Raw genomic sequence first — 19,262 nt, forward strand, 5'->3', positions numbered from 1 at the left:
CATTTATCCTTTGCAGCATATAACCCTGGCGTAGCTAAATTGGTGCACTGAAAGGAGTCTCATGCGTCTGTACGGACCATCCTCATTGCATCCTTCATTACCAGGACAGCACCCGAAATGATAGCCCACATATTGTCAGATATCTATGGCAGATCACACAAGCCTCTGAAGATGAGCAGAGACTGTGATTGTCTAATACAGCTCTTGTGTTTCGGATATATCGGTGAGACAACTTCTCCCCTTTGGTTCCTACATACAATCATGGTCATACATTCCCGACAACGGTTCCAGAAGCATCCCATCCTTGAGTTCAAAAGATTTCTGGGATCTTCGGTGACTTGTTCTGGTCATCAGAAGCATTTTCTAAAGCTCACGTGGTGCGGCTGTGCCAAGAACATTACAAGCCGTGTCTCGACTAAAATCCCACACCGAGTATCTAGTTGCATCTGCACAACATGAGGAGCCCCCAATAATGAACACTTTTCACGCATTTTGATGCATGTAATACGGCCAATCTGCTTTCGACTGCCGTCTGGATCCCTCAGGCGAACTCTCAGGCGAACTGGCTCATGCATAATGACCGATTTATATCTGGGCTTGAGGCTTAAGAATCATGTCTTGCATGATGGGACACCATCTTCATTGGAGGAACAGTCCGAGAAGCGGCATGATGGAGATAAGGTCTCAAGTACTTGGTTTGCAGAAGTCGGTGCTGATGCCTGCTGGTGCCTTGAAATGGGCTGAGATATTGGTTCAATTCTAGGCTGCATAGCTCTATGACAATGCGGGGCAAAGATATATATCAGTAGCATTAGCAATCCGTTCGAAGTTCTATTCTATTTCACCGGACTCAATTGTACCACTGGAGTAAAACGTCACGAGAAGTACTAGTAAACTTCAAGACAATTGTCATCAATCGGGCTCATGGCTACTCCATTTCAACGTCCAGGCGACTTTGTCCTCGAGGTTGCCAAGACCGGACAGTCTTTGATAACTTCCTTCACCAAGTTCATCACGTATCGAAAGGTGCAGGATCGCAGGCTTGAGAACCTTTACGCCACTTTTTCCCTCACAACAACAACACTTACCGAACTCGGTACTACCATCAATAAGTACGAGCAAGACTTCCGCATCAAAGACGAAGTGTTCCATCCCATCTGCCAGGCCGCAAGATACCACCTCGAGAGATTCCTTGTCTTGATCAACGAGGGAATCTCCTCGGGTGTATGGAAGAATGATGGAAATCTTGGTGGCCAATCTTTTACCGCAGAAGCTGACCCATGGCTTCTGATCACTGTGTCACTTGGAGGTAAAGAACAAGCGAAGGACTTCTGGCAAAGCTTGGACGATACTCGAGATAGCCTGCTTGAGCTTAATGATATCGTCAAGTACATAATCTTGAAGAACATTGGCAGAACGTACGTTCTTGTGCGATGAATTGAAACACAATGGCTCTAACGACCTCAATAGCACGACTCTCAATCAGGAGCAATCGGACGAACTCAAGAACTTGACTGCACTTCTACCCCACATCGTGTATAGCGTCGAAAAGGCCGAGCAAGCAAAACAAGAAGAGCTTGCTTGGGAGAGGGAGAGGCAGGAAAGAGTACATCGAGTGCACATCCCTCAGCCACCCCCATTCAGAGACGCGGATGATGCCAGCGATGTTACTCTCTTCGCGGAACCAAAACCTCGAGGTAGAAATGTTCATGTGGGTAAGGACAATCACACACGCAACCGCAGCTATGATTCTTTCCGCTCATATACTTCGTAAGCCTCTTCTTTATCAGATGCCATGATATTATGTTTAACAGAATCTGCAGATCCGTGGTAGACATCCGTCAAGAGCCATACGAAATCTACGAAGAATGGTTGTTGAGGTGGAATGAGCCAATCAAGAACCCCAACAGCAGCATCAAGTTCCTTGGGATCAAGTTGACTCGCTTTTATGAGGATGCAGGATATTGGGGAACTGGTAAGCTTATTTTCAATTCATGTTGATGTCCCTCCCCGTGCGCTTTCGTGCTAGTTGCGGACAAACTAGCATCTTCATTTGAGCCACTCTCGGCTCTGAAAGCTCCTCATAACCCAGTGTCTCGCGGTGCTAACTCTTGAGCAGATGCCGAGTTCAGGACCCAGGCTGAATTGAAGGAACAGCATCAGTATGCTGCCGGAGATCTGTCGCCCGCCAAACACAAGGAGATGATGAAGAAAATCATCCAAGCCATCCCCAAGAAAGGTGGCGTCGCCGTCGATCAACTCCTCGAAGACCGCATGGATGCCTCGAACCACGAAGATGCCAAGACGATCTGGGAAGTAGTTGCAGTCAGACCAAAAGAGAAACATGCATACAGTTGTTCTAAGAAATGGGGCAAGGATCCCAAGACAACTGATTGGCTTGTGACCCTTCGAGGCGAGAAAGTCAACAACACCGGAGTGAGACGTCAACCATATAGGAGGGCAGATCCTTGGGTGAGAGACTTCGATATGAGAGGACCCCCAAGAAGATATCGGAGCCCACCTCGCAGATACTACGAACGCGAACGCTCATACTCTCCCGATGTGCATGTACGCCGTGGACGAGATCCTATGATCATTCACCCAACACATCGAGTAATGTCCATTTCTCCACGTAGAGCTATGGATGCTATCCCAGATGAGTCTTTCCGCTCAGGTGGATTCGTGATTGGCAAGATTCCAAGCCAGGAGGAAGCTGAGAAGAAGATGGACGAGATCTGGGCGGCAATGACTAACAAAGTCACGGAGAGTGCTGAGTGAATGACGGGACTGTCCTAGAACAGGAACGACTAATGACTGACGAATCTCTTTATTTGAGTTTGGGAAGGTACTTTTTGAGCTATCGGCAAGGGGTGATGCTTTTCTTGAGCTTGTCTAATACTTCGTTGCTACTTGCGCTGTGTGCGCGATTCGCGATTTGTGGGATTTGCGCATTTCGCGTCTGGTTCTTGTTTCTATACGGTGGATTCCTTTATAGCTTCTTCCTGCTTCACATCTCCAAATGACGTTGTAATACAATTGTTCGCCTTAATGGCATGAATCAAATAGAGATTATGATGCAACAGTGATATGAAGGCTTCCCTCCTTTGCTAAGATATCTCATGATAACAAATCAGTTAAGACTCTCGTTAACAGTAAGTCGAGAAATGTCAAAGGAGGAACCGTAGAGCTCATCATACTTTGAGAAGAAAATATATCTGGTGCGTGGTATTAAATTTGAATTGTAATGAGATTCGATGAGTAAATGATAATTCGATCCTTTTGATGTGAGATCTATAACCGTGTTGATACGAGTACTTAATACTTAATGTCTGTTCCAATTTTGGCATAATAAGTAGCCTAGTTTTCTCCCAGATATATTGTGTAGATTTTCCACATACATGAGTGAATTTGAGAGGATATGGATTTCAGATACGACGTTGAACATAATTGTTTTCGAGAGGCTGGTAATAACATATGTTACAGGCCTGTCAATTTAGTCCTAAAATAGCAGCCTTGTGAGTGCCTCATCCCACCACCAACATTGCGAATACGGCGCATCAGAAGCAGCAGCCGCGCGCTCTTGCCCAAATTCCAGTATCTAAGATGATACCCTCATGAATAACAACTTTGCAGACCATGGAGACCCAAGACGTGGAAGATGCAAGCTCCAAGAAGAGAAAGCGCGCGGCAGCAGAGACGGGGCCTTTCGTCCTGCGCAGCCTGCTCCAAGACCTGCCATTATCTGCGGAAGGAGACCGAGACGACATCGAGATCAATTGCGTAGAATTTCTAGGTATGTAACTGAGTGGCATGGGAAGGGGCATTCCTCGGTGCAATGTCCGTCATTGTAATAGCTACTGACACCCTCTAGACCAGAATTTATACGTTGGAACAACAGCCTCGGAGATCCTACACTTCGTACAAATCCCTCCTGATCCTGAAGATGCTTCAGGACAGCCATCCTATATCCTAGCCTCGAGGCTACCCCCAGCCTTCCACGAACCTCAGACCTCAGTACGACCAGGCGTTCAGCAAATACTGCTTCTCCCAAAAATCAATAAAGCCTGCATATTATGCAATTGGACAGTTACATTCTACTCTCTGCCCGAGTTAAGTCCTGTTTTCGGGAGCACTCAGATTCGATCATGCAATTGGATTGGTGGCATTGATCTCAATACAGACATCAAGGATGTGAATAATAATGGAGGCAAGCCTGCGGTTACCGTGCTAGCATCTTTGAATAAGAAGATACGGGTTATCAAGATCAGTGAAGACCCTCGTGGTCTTAGAGTGAAACCCCTTTTATACGATAGCAGTCGAGATGCTAATATTTCTTAGACGATTGACTTTGCTGGCAGTACAACATCGGTTCGCAGAGACTCAATTGCTTGCGTGGCTGATTCACGTTCATACGCCCTGCTCGATGTTGACCGATTAGCAAAGATTCCACTATTTCCAATCTCATCTCTCGATGATTCACAATCAGGAAATGTTGGTGGCAAGTTTGAAGACATATCTGGGAGTAGTGGTGGTGGGATTTCTAGAAGCACGTCATCGGCTCAAGGCTATTCATCTGGGCATCAAGATACCCAGAGTCATACAAGAAGCACCAGTTTGAGTACACTTATCAGCGCCCAATATTCAAGACATGGGCGCGGAACAAGTGGAGATCATTCTGGTAGAGAAACACCCGAAGGATTATTCAGAGAGTCCTCGCCGACACCAACGCGGAGTCCAATGAGGCCATTAGCTCGAGAACCCAGTCCCAGCGGAGACAAGCCACTCCCACCACCACCGGCAACTGAAGCTACAATCGCTGAGCAAACAGCACCTCCGCCCCCTCCGGCTCCAGAACCAATCTACCTCAAGCCGCATATTGTCTCACCATCCCCTCAGGAATTCTTGCTGGTTACTGGAACCGGACTGGGGGATCCTGGTGTTGGCATGTTTGTGAATCTCGAAGGAGATGTCACTCGGTCAACGTTGGAGTTTGACAGATATCCTGAGCAAATTGTTGCAGATGGTCGAGGGTTCGGAATAGATCCGACACCACTGAACATTGAAGATGAAGAAGAAGGCTTCATCCTTGCATCTATGACCCGAGACCAAGGTGAAAGCTTTTGTTACGGTATCGAGATCCAGCGTTGGGATCAGGATCCTGGTGAAGGGGAGACCCAGAAATATTGGCTGGACACGCCAGGAGAGAAAGATCAGACCTCTAAGATAGGGCTACGTTCTGTTGTCGATGCTGGAGATCTCTACTTTCAGGACGTGGTGGACAAGTTACGCTTAAAGCGCTTCCAACCATTTGCCACAAGATCTATGGATGAGTCTATCCTATCCTTGCATAGTGTAGACTCGAGGACTGCAATATCTCTGGAACGCGTCTCTGGTGAGCGAGAGCTCTTCGAAAGTGGCGAGTCACAGCCGGAAGGATGGGAAGAACATCGTAACGAAGAAGAGCTGCAATTTGCTCAGAGATTGGGTCATTCACGCACCCGCATTGTTGCTTGGTCTGGGAAGGACATCTGGTGGACAGTACGAAATCCTTTGGCGTTAAGGTTAGATGCCAGTATATCAGACATGGCAGAGAGCAAGATTCGAGATGATAAAACCTATCCATCTCTTGACCGAATGAAACTTGTTGAATTAATCAATAGCCTTCGAGGTCGAGAGGCGAAAACAGAGACAGAATTTCTGAGTCTGGGATACATCAGGCAACGAGCGGGCTTACTTCTTTTCATGAGTGGACTGGACGTACTTGCAGGGCCACCATCAGAACCAGAGTACCGGATTGCTGAAGACGCTCTACTAGAAGGTGGTCTCGATCCACGTGTAATTCTGGCAATCTTACCATATCTCAGAAACGAGATCATCGAAGGCAAATCAGGCATTTGGGTACATGGTGGCGTCAAGGATGTAGCAGACAGCTTCATCACCAACAGCTCCACGAATAGTGAGAATCCCAGGCAGGATAATGCCATGTCGGACCACATTTTGCAGTTTCTCAAGCGATTCCTGGCCGCATGGCGAAAGAAGAAGGGATTTGGCAGCATAGCCAATGAGAAAGAAGTATTTAAGAGCGTCGATGCAGCACTTCTCATTGTCCTTCTTCAGCTGGACAAATCAAGCCCTGCTGGCGTTCCCAGAGGAAGATCTGTGAGAACGGAACTCTACGACCTAGTTGATCACGGCGTAGATTGTTTCGAGAGAGCTATTTCCTTACTCGAATCCCACAATCGACTATATGTTCTCAGTCGACTTTACCAAAGCCGCAAGATGGCTGCGGAAGTGCTTGCGACTTGGCGCAGGATTGTAGAAGGTAAAGTCGATGAAGGGAGAGAATTCCGTGACGGTGAACAACGGGTCAGAGAATATCTGGCCAAGATTCGAAATGCGGCTTTGGTACAGGAGTACGGGGTCTGGCTAGCTGCACGCAATCCAAAGCTAGGAGTGCAGGTCTTCGCGGAGGACAAGAGTCAAGTCAAATTCGAGCCAACTCAAGTTGTCGAAATTCTTCGAAGCGGCGCCCCAGGTGCGGTCAAGGAATATCTCGAGTATCTAGTGTTCAGCAAGAATCACGCGGAATATATCAACGAACTGATCGCATACTATCTCGATATTGTCACCATGAAGCTGGAGCAATCAAAAGAAGCCAGGGCGATCTTGGCACAGACATATGAATCGTATCGGGCTCTACGTCCACCAAAACCAACGTACAGGCAGTTCATTACGGACAACGCTTTAGATGAAGAGTGGTGGCATAGTCGACTCCGACTGCTTCAGCTTCTCGGAGGTAGTCAAGGCTCTGCATCGCAATACGATGTAGCTGCGATTCTCGAAAGAATAGCTCTGTATACCCAAGAATTAGTTCCTGAGATCATCATTCTTGATGGGAGGCAATCTCATCATGAGGAAGCCCTTCGGCTGTTGACTCACGGTTTAGGGGACTATGACACAGCAATCAACTACTGTCTCCTAGGTGGCTCAAGCATATACCATCCGGTTTCCGGCACAGTGGCAAGGCAGAGCCTCCCTTCACGAGAGCAGCAGGCCGAGCTTTTCGGATACTTATTATCGGAGTTCTTGAAGATTGAAGATATCAGTAACCGCATCGAACAGACCAGTAATTTGCTCGAGCGGTTCGGCGGCTGGTTCGACATCGGTCATGTACTGAGCTTAATTCCTGATAATTGGTCTGTTGAATTAGTATCCGGATTCCTCGTCAGTTCTTTGAGGCGCATTGTTCGAGAACGTAGCGAGACGATGATTGCGAAGGCCTTAAGCGGCGCAGAGAATCTGAAGACTACCGCAGATCTGATTGGGAAGATTGATGCTGCTGGACCTTCTGTGGAGGCCTAGGAAATCGATAATGTATGATTGTAGATAGATAATGAAGTGGCCAAGCTGGCCAGATTACTCAAAGGTACGTACGTCCAAATCGTCAGTGGCAGGTACAAGACGTGAGAGTCAAAGAGCTTCGATTCGAACCATCAAGGTGATGGACATGAAAGCCGCGGTCCACTTTTGCCTTTGAGCATAAGACAAGGAAACTCAAGGCTGCGTGAAGGCTGCGTGAAGGCTTAGCCTGATCAAATAACCATCAAGGTACCATACTCTCCATTGTAAGTCGAGATATATAGAATACCCTATATATTCTTCTCATCTCATTTCCCTGTTCTCTCTGCGTTACTTGCACCAACATGTCAGACGAGGACACAGTTATCCACGACGTCCTCATCATCGGTACTGGGCCTTGTGGTCTCGCCGTTACTGCACGCCTTTGTGAGCCCTTCCCATCAGCACTCTTCACCGAGAACGAGCACAGAAGATTTCATATCCTTCGATCGTCTACTCAACGAAGATCCAAGCCTACTCGCACCAGTCGGCGTTTGGACACTGGTACAGACCGATTCGTGTCCGGACCTTGTATTGCCAATCATGGATTGGATATCAAAGTTCTCGACGCTAATGGAGATTCGTGGATGAGTGCTTGGAATGAGAAATTCAAAGCATTGGATATTAGTCATTTGAGGAGTCCGATGTTCTTTCATCCTGATCCGAGGGATAGGATGGGCTGTTGGCTTTTGCTTATATGAATGGGAGAGAGGATGAGTTGAAGGAGATCCAGGGTGTTGTGGGCAAAGAGCTGAGTAAGCATCACAGGAAGAAGAAGAAGCAAAGAGAAGGGTAAGCTCACAGTCACAAATAACGATACTAGATGTTAAAAGTGTTCTAGGAAACGAACTCAAGAAGCGACTTATATTGACGAGCGGAATCGACAAGACTATTTCCGTCCAAGCCAGGCACTATTTCGAGACTATTGTCAAGAGACTGTCGAGCGATACGGTCTTTCGGGCATTGTCGAGAAGTCTCGAGTTTTATTCATTTCATATGATAGATCCACGACCCTCTTCACTGTCCAGTCCTCCACTGGCAAAAAGGAGGCACGTACTGCCATCCTTGCCATTGGATCTGGTCAGGAACCTCGGATACCCTTCGATTCGCCCTTTCACAATATTCCAAACACTCCAGCCGTGCGACACATCTTTGATTGTTTTCCACCTAACTCTGACTCAATTCTCCCACCTCCAGTTCTTACAGGACTTAGCCATTCTAAGACAATAGCTATCATCGGCGGCGGTCTCACCAGCGCCCAGATTGCCCAGGTTGCCTCATATCAAAATATCTCGAAGATTCATCTCATCCTTCGAGGCCCTCTCAAAACCAAGCATTTTGATGTAGATCTTTGCTGGTTAGCAAAGTACAAGAATGAAAGTATGAGTCGATTCTGGAAAGCGGATGAAGACTACGAACGGTGGGAAATGATGAAAGAGGCCAGGGGAGGAGGAAGCCTTAATCCAGAATACAGAGAAATCGTCAAAAGACTGGTTAAAGAAGAAAAGTTGCGATTGTGGTAGTGGACAACCATCCGAGATGGGAAGTGGGATGAGAAGCAAAGTGGATGGAGTTTGGAGTTATCCGACAGGAATAAAATTGTTCAGGATATCGTTGTTGACCAAGTCATCTACGCCACTGGTGAAGCTGCTAATATTGGATCTGTGGATGCGATTCGACCCATTCTAGAGGAATGTCCAATTGAAGTTGTAGGTAGAATGCCATACTTGACGAACGAATTGATGTAGAACGAGGAAGTGCCTCTATTCGTCACTGGCAGGCTCGGGGGATTGAGACTTGGACCAGCAGCTGGAAATCTCGAAGGTGCCAGACTTGGTGCTGAGTTCATTGCTGGCAAGATAGCGGAAATTTCATCGGCGTGGCGAGATGGAGACGACAGCAACACTGGCTCTGGAGAAGAGATCGATATGGGAAGGCTAGGTCTGGGCAGGTCGAACCAATTTGAATTACTCGAAGGCCATACTTAGGAAGAAGAAAACATTCGCTCAATGCTTTAGTCTCAGCAGGATGAGATAATTGTAAGAGTCCTCGAAAGTAAGACAGTGTTATGATCTCGTCTTTTCTACTTAGCACGTCTCAAGTTCCTCGCCTCAACTGTAATGTATTAGTCATGCGCCTCAAGAAAAGCTTTCAGATGCGGAGGCAGAGGTAGAGTTATCGGATCGTCTGGCTTCACCATCTTATCCCTCAAACCGTAAGTACTTGAGACTTTATGCGTCTCCTGGTAGTCCAGTAAAGCGTCAGAGTTCTTGCAGTTCTTCTCAATATCGAAATCTGGGACTGGAAAGTGCTGAGTCTCTCGCCAGTTATACATGATAAGTTCGGTGCTGCCGATACACATAACATTTTAGTATAATATGTATACGCAGTGCCTGAAGCTGTCAGTCCATTATCCCAGATAGGAACCAAAAGCAAGAGATACGAGGACTTCAAAATCTCCTCCAGCCTTCCCCACCCGTGATCATCTTCTCAGCGATGTACCTATTTTTTTCACTCATGCTGACCCACACCTGACTCGCATCCGACAATTTCTCCGTCCCAAATTTCCCTTCACAAAATCCAATAACAGCCTTCATTTCCCTCAAACTCTCCGCACTTAATTCCTCATCCTCCATCTCATCCCTCTTCCCTCTGTTAACTTTCCTCTCTTCAATTCTCCCCAAGAACTTCACAGCATCATCCAATCCGTTTTTCCCTGGCCAAGCAGCTCTGAACACATCTTGATCCTTGACGTCTGAATACCATGCTCTAGCATTATCAATATCACCTTCCACACGATGGAGGATGCCGTGAAGATACATGGCTTCGAACACGGGATCGGCTTGCATGTGACGCAGCAAGAAATGCGCTGATGGTAAATCCAGATTCAGGATGTGAAGAGCGGATTCGAGAACGGGGTGAATTTCGAGGGACGATATCTGTTGTGATGGTATGAGTGCCTTGTGAGGAGAAATAGGTAGAGAACTGAATATGTGTGGTTGAGATGGAGGCAAGAGTGATGATAGTACAGATTCGTAGCTCGACATTTTGATCTTTAATTAAAGTTGGGTGATGCTTGTTGATTTGGCTTTCGATAGATGTTGATTATCCTCATCCACAAAACTCGAAATCAAATATTCAATGAAACGACGAGAATCATGCTAAGTACATGAAGAAATGATTGGAGTTGTGATTTGAGCTTCGTGGCCCATTCTCCACTAGATGGGAACACTAGTCTCGACGTCACCACTTTCATTTGACTCGGAACTCAACATAGAGAGTATTATCAACAGACTACAGAAGACATCAAATACAGGTTTCTCATTGAAACTCATCGCATGATCAAAATCATGGAGAAATGTGACACTTGTAGATTTATCGACCAAACGCGTTTACATTATTGGCCACCGCAATTGCCGGCATGAAATTCGGAGATAGCTGGGTTAAGTATTCTTACATGTATGTGTAGACGCCTGTTATATATGCAACTTCAGTCATTATCAACACACTCAAGTCTTACATGTTATCATGATTCATCAACCCATCCAATAGCTTGGCCCATCTTGACCTTTTGGCCTTTCTCGATAGCCCAATTCCAGCCTCCTTTCCTCTTGGTCTTCTCTCCCATCCAACCCTCGTCAAGACTAGGCCGTTGTCCTTTAGGTGCTTCGAATACTAGTACAATAGTACTTCCCAACTGAAACCCTCCCATCTCCTCGCCTCTCTTCAATGCATGGCCATGTAAAAGGGGACTTGCACCATCGTAAGTCGCCTCAGCAAAACCACTATAAGGTTCACCTCGTGCAGAGGCTTCTTCTGCAGCTCGATCGGCCGCGGTATCGGTTGTCAGGGAGTTCGTTCTTAGCTCTCTATCGAAGTTGATCTTTATTGAGCCAACGTTGGTTGCGCCGACCGGTGTGTATGAGAAGAAGCCCCATCGCCACCGTCCTAAGAGTACAACTCTTTCGTTAAGAATAAAAAGTCCTGGTAAGGTTCGCTGTAGATATGGCGAGACGCTATAAAGCTCCCCTGCAAAATGTCTTCGCTTCTCAGCAACCCAAGCACATGGAGAGTGAAAGCGGTGATAATCACCAGGAGCTAGATAGATGACAACATAATATAATGCAGTTCGGTTTTCCGATGTAAGTCGAGAATACCATGGTTTGTCACCTAGGGCGAGATCGGCTCGGACTTCAGCTTCTGAAGCTGCCTTGGGAGTGGTGGATGCATCTTCGGCCTTTCTGCGCTGTTTCTGAGGTGGACCTGAGAAGAGATTTGGTAAGGTATATGAAATGCCATTGACCCTCGCGAATTCTTCATCGTGCTTGATAACCTCCTCATCTCCGTCGCCTCCTGGGACCGAGCTCTGTTGAGAAGCATCATTTTTGGAAGCAAAGATTCTTGCTGGATCGGCTGGATTTGGCGAGGTTCCTGGTCGGTCGGTACCAAGTAAGGCATCAAGACTGTATGTCATACCCTTCACTTGCTCGACCTCCCCACTTTCAATGGTTCCAAACTGCAGAACACGGCCGTCTGCTGGGGCGAGAAGCGCATTCTGGTTGGGATCGAGAGGGCGAGCACCTGGCTTTAGAGTTCGATAGAAGAAAGATGCGAGATTGGGGTATACATGAAGATCGGGCTCCGATACTTCTGATAAACTGTAGTACGCTTAGTTGAAGCTGGGAGTGATGTATGCAGGGGAAAGCTTACTTAACGCCGAAAATGAATGAATACAGCTTGAAACCAGGAATGCGCAAATAGTAGGGTATTTCGAGCTCATTGAACTTTCCCCAAAGCCTGGACATGGCTTTGAGCGGTAGAGTCGACATGACTTGGACCTGCCTGATACTTATTAGGACAATTATGAAGGAGTAGGTGACGGAGAACAAACCATGGTCCTGTAGGTCTTATCCGTTCTCTCTTCTTCGGTCGCCCTCCATGCTCTCCATTTCCACCAGATCCGACTGCTCTCAGATACCCATCGTCTTCCAATTCCTCGTCACGTTTCCTTGCTTTCTCCCGTTCGTTGATTCGATAGAACTGCAGCAGGCCCAGAAAGCCAATGCCTAAGCCAACTGGTATTGGGTACCACTTTATCTTCGTCTCGCCCAAAGCCCTCCTTAAACGTGTGCCGAAGGACTCTTTGTATTCGGGTTTCTGTCGATACACCCTTGAGGACGCTGAGAATAGTCGAGAGTTATGACAGCGGCATATGCACGATGATTGTGATTGGGATAGCAGTGTGGGTAGTCGTGGCAAAGCCTGGCATTGCAACAATATACGCGGCCTTGCATATACTGCTACTAGCTGGAAAGCCATAATGAAGGGATTCTGCTTCGACTATTAGTTGAGTGATCGAACATAGAAGCCATGAAGCTGTCGTAGATCCTCCGTCCGATATGACGACTTGTTTTGCTTTTTATAGTGACCCGATGGGTTGGTACTGCCAACCTCCACCGCCTTGGTACATACTGAACACATCGACAGACAGATTTATCTGGGGGCACGATTCTGACATTCTTTTTGCTACCGTGGCTGTCTTCAATCAGCCCTACAAACTTTTGTTTGTGAAATCTCGTCTCTATCATGCTTTCGTGACCGTATCGATAAACTTCCCCTCTCTTCTCGAAGCTCCATAACCCTGCCAACAACAACCTTCAGCATGTCTTCATCACCAGAGCGATCTGCTGAGTCCGATGCTCCAACGAGAGAGGAACAATCAGAGTCTTCGACTTTCACTCTGCAGATAATATCTCCTAATTCCGGGCCTCTCAGTTTTTCCAACCTGCCTGTAACCACTACTGTCAAGCAACTGAAGGCCAAGATTCGAGATGAGCTGCCTTCGAAGCCGGTCGATGAACACCAACGGATCATATACCGCGGTCGTATGTTGGCTATCGAGAACGCAACCATGACGGATGTGTTTGGGAAAGAAGCTGTATGGAACATCCACATTCTGTAAAGTGCGTAGCTTACCATTGATTTTATTCAGCTTGCAACTCGAGAGCCTCAGAATCTGCATCTGGTACTACGTCAAGCAGCTCCAGAAGCTTCAACCTCACATAACCCTCCGCAGCCTGCTGTAGCTGCGACTCAAGCCCCTCCAACGATACCAAACCCACCGCTCGTTCCTCAACTGATCAATCGGCCACAATCAACACCAGCAATTCCAGGTCCAAACTTGCCGGGAATGCAAGGCCAACAACCTCTTCCTGGGTTTCAGCAAATGCAACAAAATCAAGCACTGCATCAGATGGCACAAATGAACCATGTCATGACCCAAAGGCTAGCACAGTTGCAGCAGGAGAGTCAGCGTCTCCACCAGGAAATGAGCATCCTCCAAGCTCGAACCCAACCAGCTTTGTTCAACGGTCAGCAAGCTACATTAGGCCAGAATCCGATGGCCCATCAAGGATTATTTCGAACGTCACTTAATCCTAACATGGCAGCTCAAACCATACCTCAGACTCTCCAGAATCTGATTAATCAGCGGCAGCAAGAACGAGCAGGAGATGGACGTCATGGAGCTCAGGATGGCGGCACACATACTCCTCACATGCCTCCCCAATCGGCTTCAGGAAGAGCTTCGCCAAACATACATCGGCCTGACCATACCACCACATATACTCGTGAAGGTGTTGGGCCTAACGGAGAAAGATTCCATATTACTGTGAACGAGACAACGACTACGCTTCCTTTGCAGCACCCGCATCAGCATCATCACCATGCAGGCCCTCATGCAAATCCGGCTTTAGAAGTTCAAGCCATTATGCGCAATGCTGATAGATTCATGGCAGCTCAAGGTGCACAAAACAACATGCAAAGAAGTGCCTCGAATCCCATTCCGGCCCAGGCAGGAAATCCTTCCTCTACTACTTGGCCGGGGGTTGCTCGACCCGGAACTCCAAGCACGATCCCAACCCCTGCTACGACAAGTAGCTCGCCTTCGGCGTCCACAATTCTCATTCCCAATATAAATGCATCTGCCCAAGCTGGTAATTCGACGTCTACCTCGTCAAATTCCAGTGAACCTACAGTCTACATCCTCTCGTCACCCTACGGGCCACGTGCTCTGTTGGTGAACAATGGAGAAACCTTTTACACACCTCGTCCAAGTAGACGACATTCACCAATTGGTGCTCAAGGTCAAGTCATCAGAGCGCCAGTTGGTTTACCAGAATTTCGCAATCGACCCGCTGGCCGCGAAGGTCGTGAAGGCCGTGCTGCTCGACGGAATCAGCGTCCAAATCCATTACAGCCCGTAAATGCCGCTCATGGGAATCCAGGCGCTGGAGCTCTGGCTGCACAGGTTGGTCCTATGCTTTGGTTGATCGTTCGCCTGGTTGGTTTCGTGTGGTTCTTCACTGCTGGTAATCCCAGTTGGACACGATGGTTGATGGTCAGCGGCCTCGCATTTCTTGTCTTTCTATTTAACACTGGAATCTTCAATGGTGCTGCAGAGCAGTTATGGGGTCCAATCAGAAGACATCTTGAGGGCTTGATTCCTCTTGGAGCTCCAGTAGTACCTCTTGCACCAATTGCTGAAGCAGCACAACCAGGTCAAGATCCCGTGGCAGATGATCCAGCAGCACGTCGTAGACGAACCGAGCCCGATCCTGCCGAGGTCGCTGTAAGACTGCTTCAAGAGAGACGACAAGCTGATAGAGGCTGGCTCATGGCACAATTTCGCAGAGCAGAGCATTCACTATTGTTGTTCCTTGCTAGTTTGGTTCCTGGCGTCGGCGAACGACACATTGCGGCTCGTGAGGCTGAGGCAAATGCGGCAGAAGCGGAGCGACAACGTCTGATCCAAGAAGCTGAGGCTGCCAATGCAGTGGAGAATACCGAAAACACGGAAGGAAATGGAGAGGGTACTACAGCTGGCTCGGAACATACTGGCGAATCTGGAGATAATCAACCAAATCAACAGGAGAATGTTGCAGCACCTGCACAACCTCTGATCGAAGTCTGAAGGAATACACCGGGGGATAATGAATGAAAGATAAGTTCTGGGAGTCTTTTGTAACGAATGCACTAGGACAAATTGACAGTCCGAATCAAGATTTCCAAACCTTTGCTTATTTTCCTCCGTGATCCAATGTGACAGCTACCAAGTTAAGACTGACCAGCACCTTCAGAGAGAATAAATGTGAGATTCTCTACTCTGGCTGGAAGCATTAACATCCACTCAATGAAACAGATAAAGCCAAAGAAACAATCCGAATCCACATCATCACCATTTTCTACAGCCCAAATTAAACCATACCGGATCCAGAATTAGTGATACCATAACAACCCGAAACCCCGGACTGACATTCAGGTTTTCCATCACAGAATCTACGCGGCTCGAAAATTCCGGTGCCGTCTCATTTTTCTTAACAACAAAATACTTCGTGCAGATATCGATGAAATAAGTTACCTGGGCTAGAGCACAGCAATGGGTGAAATTGAGATGGATTACAAACGAAACGCCTCAGAATGAGTCTTGGGCTGAGTGATTGGTCGATGATCGTTGGAAAGGTGTTTGTAGTGGATGTTGAGATTAGTGGAGGGTTGGTGATGCAAGATACAACATAGCGGTTGATATAGCGAGCGGGTGCATCAACGGCAAGATCAATCCACCCCTCGCTCATTTGAAAAGTCACACGACAGCAGAGATGTGTATAAGTCTTCGTTCTTCTCTTAAATGATCGTTCCACTCACTCTACCTTTCCCAAAACACATTCAAGATATGGATTTCTCTCGTCTCCCACGCTATCGACTACCCAAATTGGCTCTGGCTGCTCATAAACCAGCAACAATGACAACCTCATCAATAGCTCTCTCCCACTCTTCACCAAATCAATCATGATATTGCTCATACATATCCAAGATTGAATCTTACTCTATTTGATGGGCACCTTCTCAAAGTCTTCTTCTCATCGGTCATAAGTTAGACTTGATTGGTGGATCATCCATCATATCTGGATCTTCCTCTGGTATGAACGACTCATCACCATTAAAGCTCCTATTCGAATTAGTCAGTTATTCAGCAAAATTAGGGAAAAGAATTCTTACCATCCGCGCTCCGCACCTCCAGACAAAAATGAACAATCTCCATTTCCAACCACATCCCATCCACCACCAATGCCGTTCCCATTCCTCCATCCAAGATTCGGAATACCGCCATCTGACCTTAATTTGGGCACCGCACTACCCATGACTTCCTTCTTCCTCCTCACAAAAGTCGAAAGACTACACGTAAAAGGATGGAAATCTGATTCTGTAATATCCTCAGGCATGACACCTGTCAACACTCTCCCAATGGCAATAACAGCCGCAGCATGCGTGCAAATAACAACTGCTTTTACATCTTCTTTCTCAGAATACTCAATGATCTTAGCCATTGCATAAGCAACTCTTTCATGAAGCTGCTCTATCGACTCTCCTTTCTCATTTGGTTTAATCAAGGGAGTCCAGGGAGCTAATCGCTTAAAATGTCTCTTCAAAATTTCCGGTGAAGCAGGAACGGGATGAAGGAAATCAGCAAGGCCGAAAAACTCTCCTAACCCGGGTTCGGGACGGATTAGAGCTGTAGTTGGGTCCTCGGTGGTGGTGGACAGTTGCTCAGCGAAGGGATCGATGGTTTGGAGACAGCGGTAGTAGGGACTTGAGTAGATACGTTCTATTGGTGGATCAACTGTTTTTAGATGTTCCCCAAGCTCGATGGATTGTTGGACTCCATAGGAGGTCAGGGCTGGGTCATTAGGAATTCCGGTTGGTGATTTGATGCTGGAGGAGTAAATGCCATTCTTGTGGTCGACGGACCAGGTTGATCGGAACTGAGATGAATGTTAAGGCGAGTTTTGCATTTGAAGGGAAGACTTACTCCATGTCGGGTGACATAGATGGTTGTGAGTGACATTACAGGCTCCTTGTTTTTGAGAAGAGTCGAAGGAATTCTGATATTTGTAGCGGTGCTGATAAGCCTGGACCTCGGCTGTCGATAAGAGCGAGGAGGCGTTAGAACCAGAAGCAGTAATCATCACAACTGTTTGTTAAAAACTTACAAGTTTTGACGATTTGACATTTTTGTGAAAGATAGTTTTCTCAAATTATCAAGCAATACTCCATTGTGATAGTAAGTGTATTCGTACCAATTTTGCAAATGGTGTCATGTGTTACAATGAGTTCCATTGAAGTTCGCTACCCCTGAGCCTGCGTTTCTCTAATCGGCTCAATGTATCTTATCTTCACTTCACCACACGGGCACTTATATAAGGAATACGACGAAATTGCAAGAAACTGTCTGGGTCTTTGAAAAACGAATTAAAAAGGATCTGCTTGGTCTTCCGCCTCCCAACGTCTAATTCATTTCTCTCACAGAGTCATGATACCAACTTAAGCAGAATCCTTGTATCATCATGGTACTTTTATTTTCATCTCTTAAGATTACTCATTACTGTTTCGTGATTGATCCCGGATATCCTCCACCAATTGTTTAATCATCAGTCGACCCCAAGAATGCATCCGCAATTTCTGTCATGTTCTTATTGTGCGCCAAAAGCAACCCCAATAAGATCCTCGACTTCATGGGGTTCAAGTACCCACTTGCGATGTGCAAGGCAGTATCACTGGAAACATCACTGATTGGGACCTCTCCACTCATTGCCCTGGTACTTTGAACAATTGGGATGCCGTGGTTGTTGATCACGTCTTCCATTGCATAGTTGAAGGAAGTGCTCACACCGCCTGCTCCTGCGCCCGCAATCTAGAAACAGTCAGCTTTGCTCTAAGTTATACTAAGTATCTAGCAAGAAACCCGACATCTTATGTCGAGAATGTCGGTTTTGGATCTAGCGATCTTGAAGTAGACAGAAGCGGATGGAAGTACTTACGACAATGCCTTTTGCACCACTAGCAACAGCGTTATACAAGGTATCATTTGACATATCCTCATACGCAAACAAGATATCTACTCTTGGGATAGACGTGATATTCATGATTGAATAAGCCCTCTTTCCAGTCGGCTTAACAGGTGGGTAGAAAAAGTATGGAGTATCGGAGATCATTTCTCCCAAATTTCCCATCTCGGGAGCCTTGAAAGTATCCATGGTATTCGCATTGGTCTTGGTGACGTAGTAACTGGAAACAATACGATCATTCATAACAACCATGCTTCCTCGATCACGGGATAGAGGGGAAGCTGCAACGGTAACGGCTTCGAGGAGATTGTACGGTCCGTCTGCAGAGATTGCGGTGGAGGGCCGCATAGCACCGACAACAACTACTGGTTTTCCGCAGTTCACGGTTGCGTCAAGGAAAAAGGCGGTTTCTTCAAGGACATCAGTCCCATGAGTGACCACCGCACCGGCCATGGTTAGGTCCTCGCAGACGAAAGTGTTGATTTGCTTGGACATGCTTAGGAGCAAAGTTGAAGTGACATCCTCGGAACCGACATTGGATACTTGAACTCCGGCAACATTTGAAACGTTGAGAATCTCGGGAACAGCGTCGATTAGAGTCAAGATGCCAACAGCGCCAGCTGTGTATCCCGTTGTTGCAAGAGCGCTTCCGCTTGAGCCAGCAATTGTCCCACCTTTGGAGCGAGGTTAGTAAATTTTCGACAGCAGTAGAATGTTCATACCCGTTGCGAAGATGGTCACATTGGACAACGTGGTGTTCATTTGAGTAAAATTGAGACCATTATAATTGGTGAAGACAAATGGGTTTGTGTCGTTGGTATCCCGAACAAGAATAGGTGAGGCATGGCTCACAGCTGCCAATGCTAAGAGGGAAGCGGGGAGTGAGAACATCTTGAACGAAAGTAACGATGTGTTGGATCTTCTGGGCAATCTGAGAGCAACAATATCGAGGAAGGATAC

The 19,262-nt window shown here is 47.0% G+C and overlaps 8 protein-coding genes across 8 annotated transcripts; 4 read left to right on the top strand and 4 right to left on the bottom strand.

The window, feature by feature from the left end:
- The first annotated feature begins 692 nt into the window (after positions 1-692).
- On the top strand, positions 693-3,060 carry LY89DRAFT_424934 (uncharacterized protein). The gene is made up of 4 exons (XM_018207432.1): positions 693-1,418; positions 1,471-1,770; positions 1,824-1,975; positions 2,120-3,060. The coding sequence occupies exons 1-4, from the start codon at positions 925-927 to the stop codon at positions 2,776-2,778; spliced, it is 1,605 nt and encodes a 534-aa protein (XP_018075426.1). The 5' UTR covers positions 693-924; the 3' UTR covers positions 2,779-3,060.
- Positions 3,061-3,540: 480 nt separating this feature from the next.
- Positions 3,541-7,609, top strand: LY89DRAFT_704998 (uncharacterized protein). The gene is made up of 3 exons (XM_018217418.1): positions 3,541-3,793; positions 3,872-4,290; positions 4,339-7,609. The coding sequence occupies exons 1-3, from the start codon at positions 3,637-3,639 to the stop codon at positions 7,360-7,362; spliced, it is 3,600 nt and encodes a 1,199-aa protein (XP_018075427.1). The 5' UTR covers positions 3,541-3,636; the 3' UTR covers positions 7,363-7,609.
- A 73-nt stretch (positions 7,610-7,682) lies between these two features.
- LY89DRAFT_704999 (uncharacterized protein) lies at positions 7,683-9,454 on the top strand. Its single transcript, XM_018217419.1, has 5 exons — positions 7,683-8,044; positions 8,107-8,190; positions 8,240-8,891; positions 8,922-9,107; positions 9,147-9,454. The coding sequence occupies exons 1-5, from the start codon at positions 7,704-7,706 to the stop codon at positions 9,384-9,386; spliced, it is 1,503 nt and encodes a 500-aa protein (XP_018075428.1). The 5' UTR covers positions 7,683-7,703; the 3' UTR covers positions 9,387-9,454.
- Positions 9,455-9,523: 69 nt separating this feature from the next.
- On the bottom strand, positions 9,524-10,509 carry LY89DRAFT_715356 (uncharacterized protein; the record flags this gene model as incomplete). The annotated part of the gene is made up of 2 exons (XM_018218199.1): positions 9,901-10,509; positions 9,524-9,746 (listed from the first exon to the last, which is right to left on the bottom strand). Exons 1-2 carry the CDS (start codon positions 10,443-10,445, stop codon positions 9,524-9,526), a joined length of 768 nt encoding a protein of 255 aa, XP_018075429.1. The 5' UTR covers positions 10,446-10,509.
- A 258-nt stretch (positions 10,510-10,767) lies between these two features.
- Positions 10,768-12,787, bottom strand: LY89DRAFT_778698 (phosphatidylserine decarboxylase-like protein proenzyme). The gene is made up of 3 exons (XM_018222229.1): positions 12,290-12,787; positions 12,109-12,240; positions 10,768-12,056 (listed from the first exon to the last, which is right to left on the bottom strand). Exons 1-3 carry the CDS (start codon positions 12,715-12,717, stop codon positions 10,925-10,927), a joined length of 1,692 nt encoding a protein of 563 aa, XP_018075430.1. The 5' UTR covers positions 12,718-12,787; the 3' UTR covers positions 10,768-10,924.
- A 273-nt stretch (positions 12,788-13,060) lies between these two features.
- On the top strand, positions 13,061-15,370 carry LY89DRAFT_694708 (uncharacterized protein; the record flags this gene model as incomplete). Its single annotated transcript, XM_018216723.1, has 2 exons — positions 13,061-13,336; positions 13,391-15,370. 2 exons carry the CDS (start codon positions 13,061-13,063, stop codon positions 15,368-15,370), a joined length of 2,256 nt encoding a protein of 751 aa, XP_018075431.1.
- A 689-nt stretch (positions 15,371-16,059) lies between these two features.
- LY89DRAFT_609458 (phosphoglycerate mutase-like protein) lies at positions 16,060-17,318 on the bottom strand. Its single transcript, XM_018210519.1, has 3 exons — positions 17,267-17,318; positions 16,456-17,219; positions 16,060-16,405 (listed from the first exon to the last, which is right to left on the bottom strand). Exons 1-3 carry the CDS (start codon positions 17,300-17,302, stop codon positions 16,324-16,326), a joined length of 882 nt encoding a protein of 293 aa, XP_018075432.1. The 5' UTR covers positions 17,303-17,318; the 3' UTR covers positions 16,060-16,323.
- Positions 17,319-17,878: 560 nt separating this feature from the next.
- Positions 17,879-19,193, bottom strand: LY89DRAFT_578129 (L-asparaginase; the record flags this gene model as incomplete). The annotated part of the gene is made up of 3 exons (XM_018208928.1): positions 17,879-18,148; positions 18,276-18,976; positions 19,025-19,193. The coding sequence occupies 3 exons, from the start codon at positions 19,191-19,193 to the stop codon at positions 17,879-17,881; spliced, it is 1,140 nt and encodes a 379-aa protein (XP_018075433.1).
- Between the last annotated feature and the right edge of the window lie 69 nt (positions 19,194-19,262).

This window comes from Mollisia scopiformis, assembly GCF_001500285.1.
Source record: "Mollisia scopiformis unplaced genomic scaffold LY89scaffold_5, whole genome shotgun sequence".
NCBI lineage: Eukaryota > Fungi > Ascomycota > Leotiomycetes > Helotiales > Mollisiaceae > Mollisia > Mollisia scopiformis.

Bases quoted from the DNA above. Each gene is read 5' to 3' on its own strand.
- LY89DRAFT_704998 (XM_018217418.1), top strand. From the start codon at position 3,637: ATGGAGACCCAAGACGTGGAAGATGCAAGCTCCAAGAAGAGAAAGCGC. The intron at 3,794-3,871 runs GTATGTAACTGA...GACACCCTCTAG, and splicing joins CAATTGCGTAGAATTTCTAG to ACCAGAATTTATACGTTGGA. The intron at 4,291-4,338 runs GTGAAACCCCTT...AATATTTCTTAG, and splicing joins AAGACCCTCGTGGTCTTAGA to ACGATTGACTTTGCTGGCAG.
- LY89DRAFT_704999 (XM_018217419.1), top strand. From the start codon at position 7,704: ATGTCAGACGAGGACACAGTTATCCACGACGTCCTCATCATCGGTACT. The intron at 8,045-8,106 runs GTTCTTTCATCC...TATGAATGGGAG, and splicing joins AGTCATTTGAGGAGTCCGAT to AGAGGATGAGTTGAAGGAGA. The intron at 8,892-8,921 runs GTTAAAGAAGAA...CGATTGTGGTAG, and splicing joins GAGAAATCGTCAAAAGACTG to TGGACAACCATCCGAGATGG.
- LY89DRAFT_424934 (XM_018207432.1), top strand. From the start codon at position 925: ATGGCTACTCCATTTCAACGTCCAGGCGACTTTGTCCTCGAGGTTGCC. The intron at 1,419-1,470 runs GTACGTTCTTGT...CGACCTCAATAG, and splicing joins TTGAAGAACATTGGCAGAAC to CACGACTCTCAATCAGGAGC. The intron at 1,771-1,823 runs GTAAGCCTCTTC...CAGAATCTGCAG, and splicing joins TCTTTCCGCTCATATACTTC to ATCCGTGGTAGACATCCGTC.
- LY89DRAFT_778698 (XM_018222229.1), bottom strand. From the start codon at position 12,717: ATGGCTTTCCAGCTAGTAGCAGTATATGCAAGGCCGCGTATATTGTTG. The intron at 12,241-12,289 runs GTTTGTTCTCCG...AATAAGTATCAG, and splicing joins ATAAGACCTACAGGACCATG to GCAGGTCCAAGTCATGTCGA. The intron at 12,057-12,108 runs GTAAGCTTTCCC...AGCGTACTACAG, and splicing joins TCATTCATTTTCGGCGTTAA to TTTATCAGAAGTATCGGAGC.
- LY89DRAFT_609458 (XM_018210519.1), bottom strand. From the start codon at position 17,302: ATGTCACTCACAACCATCTATGTCACCCGACATGGA. The intron at 17,220-17,266 runs GTAAGTCTTCCC...CATTCATCTCAG, and splicing joins TCTATGTCACCCGACATGGA to TTCCGATCAACCTGGTCCGT. The intron at 16,406-16,455 runs GTAAGAATTCTT...TAATTCGAATAG, and splicing joins GGAGGTGCGGAGCGCGGATG to GAGCTTTAATGGTGATGAGT.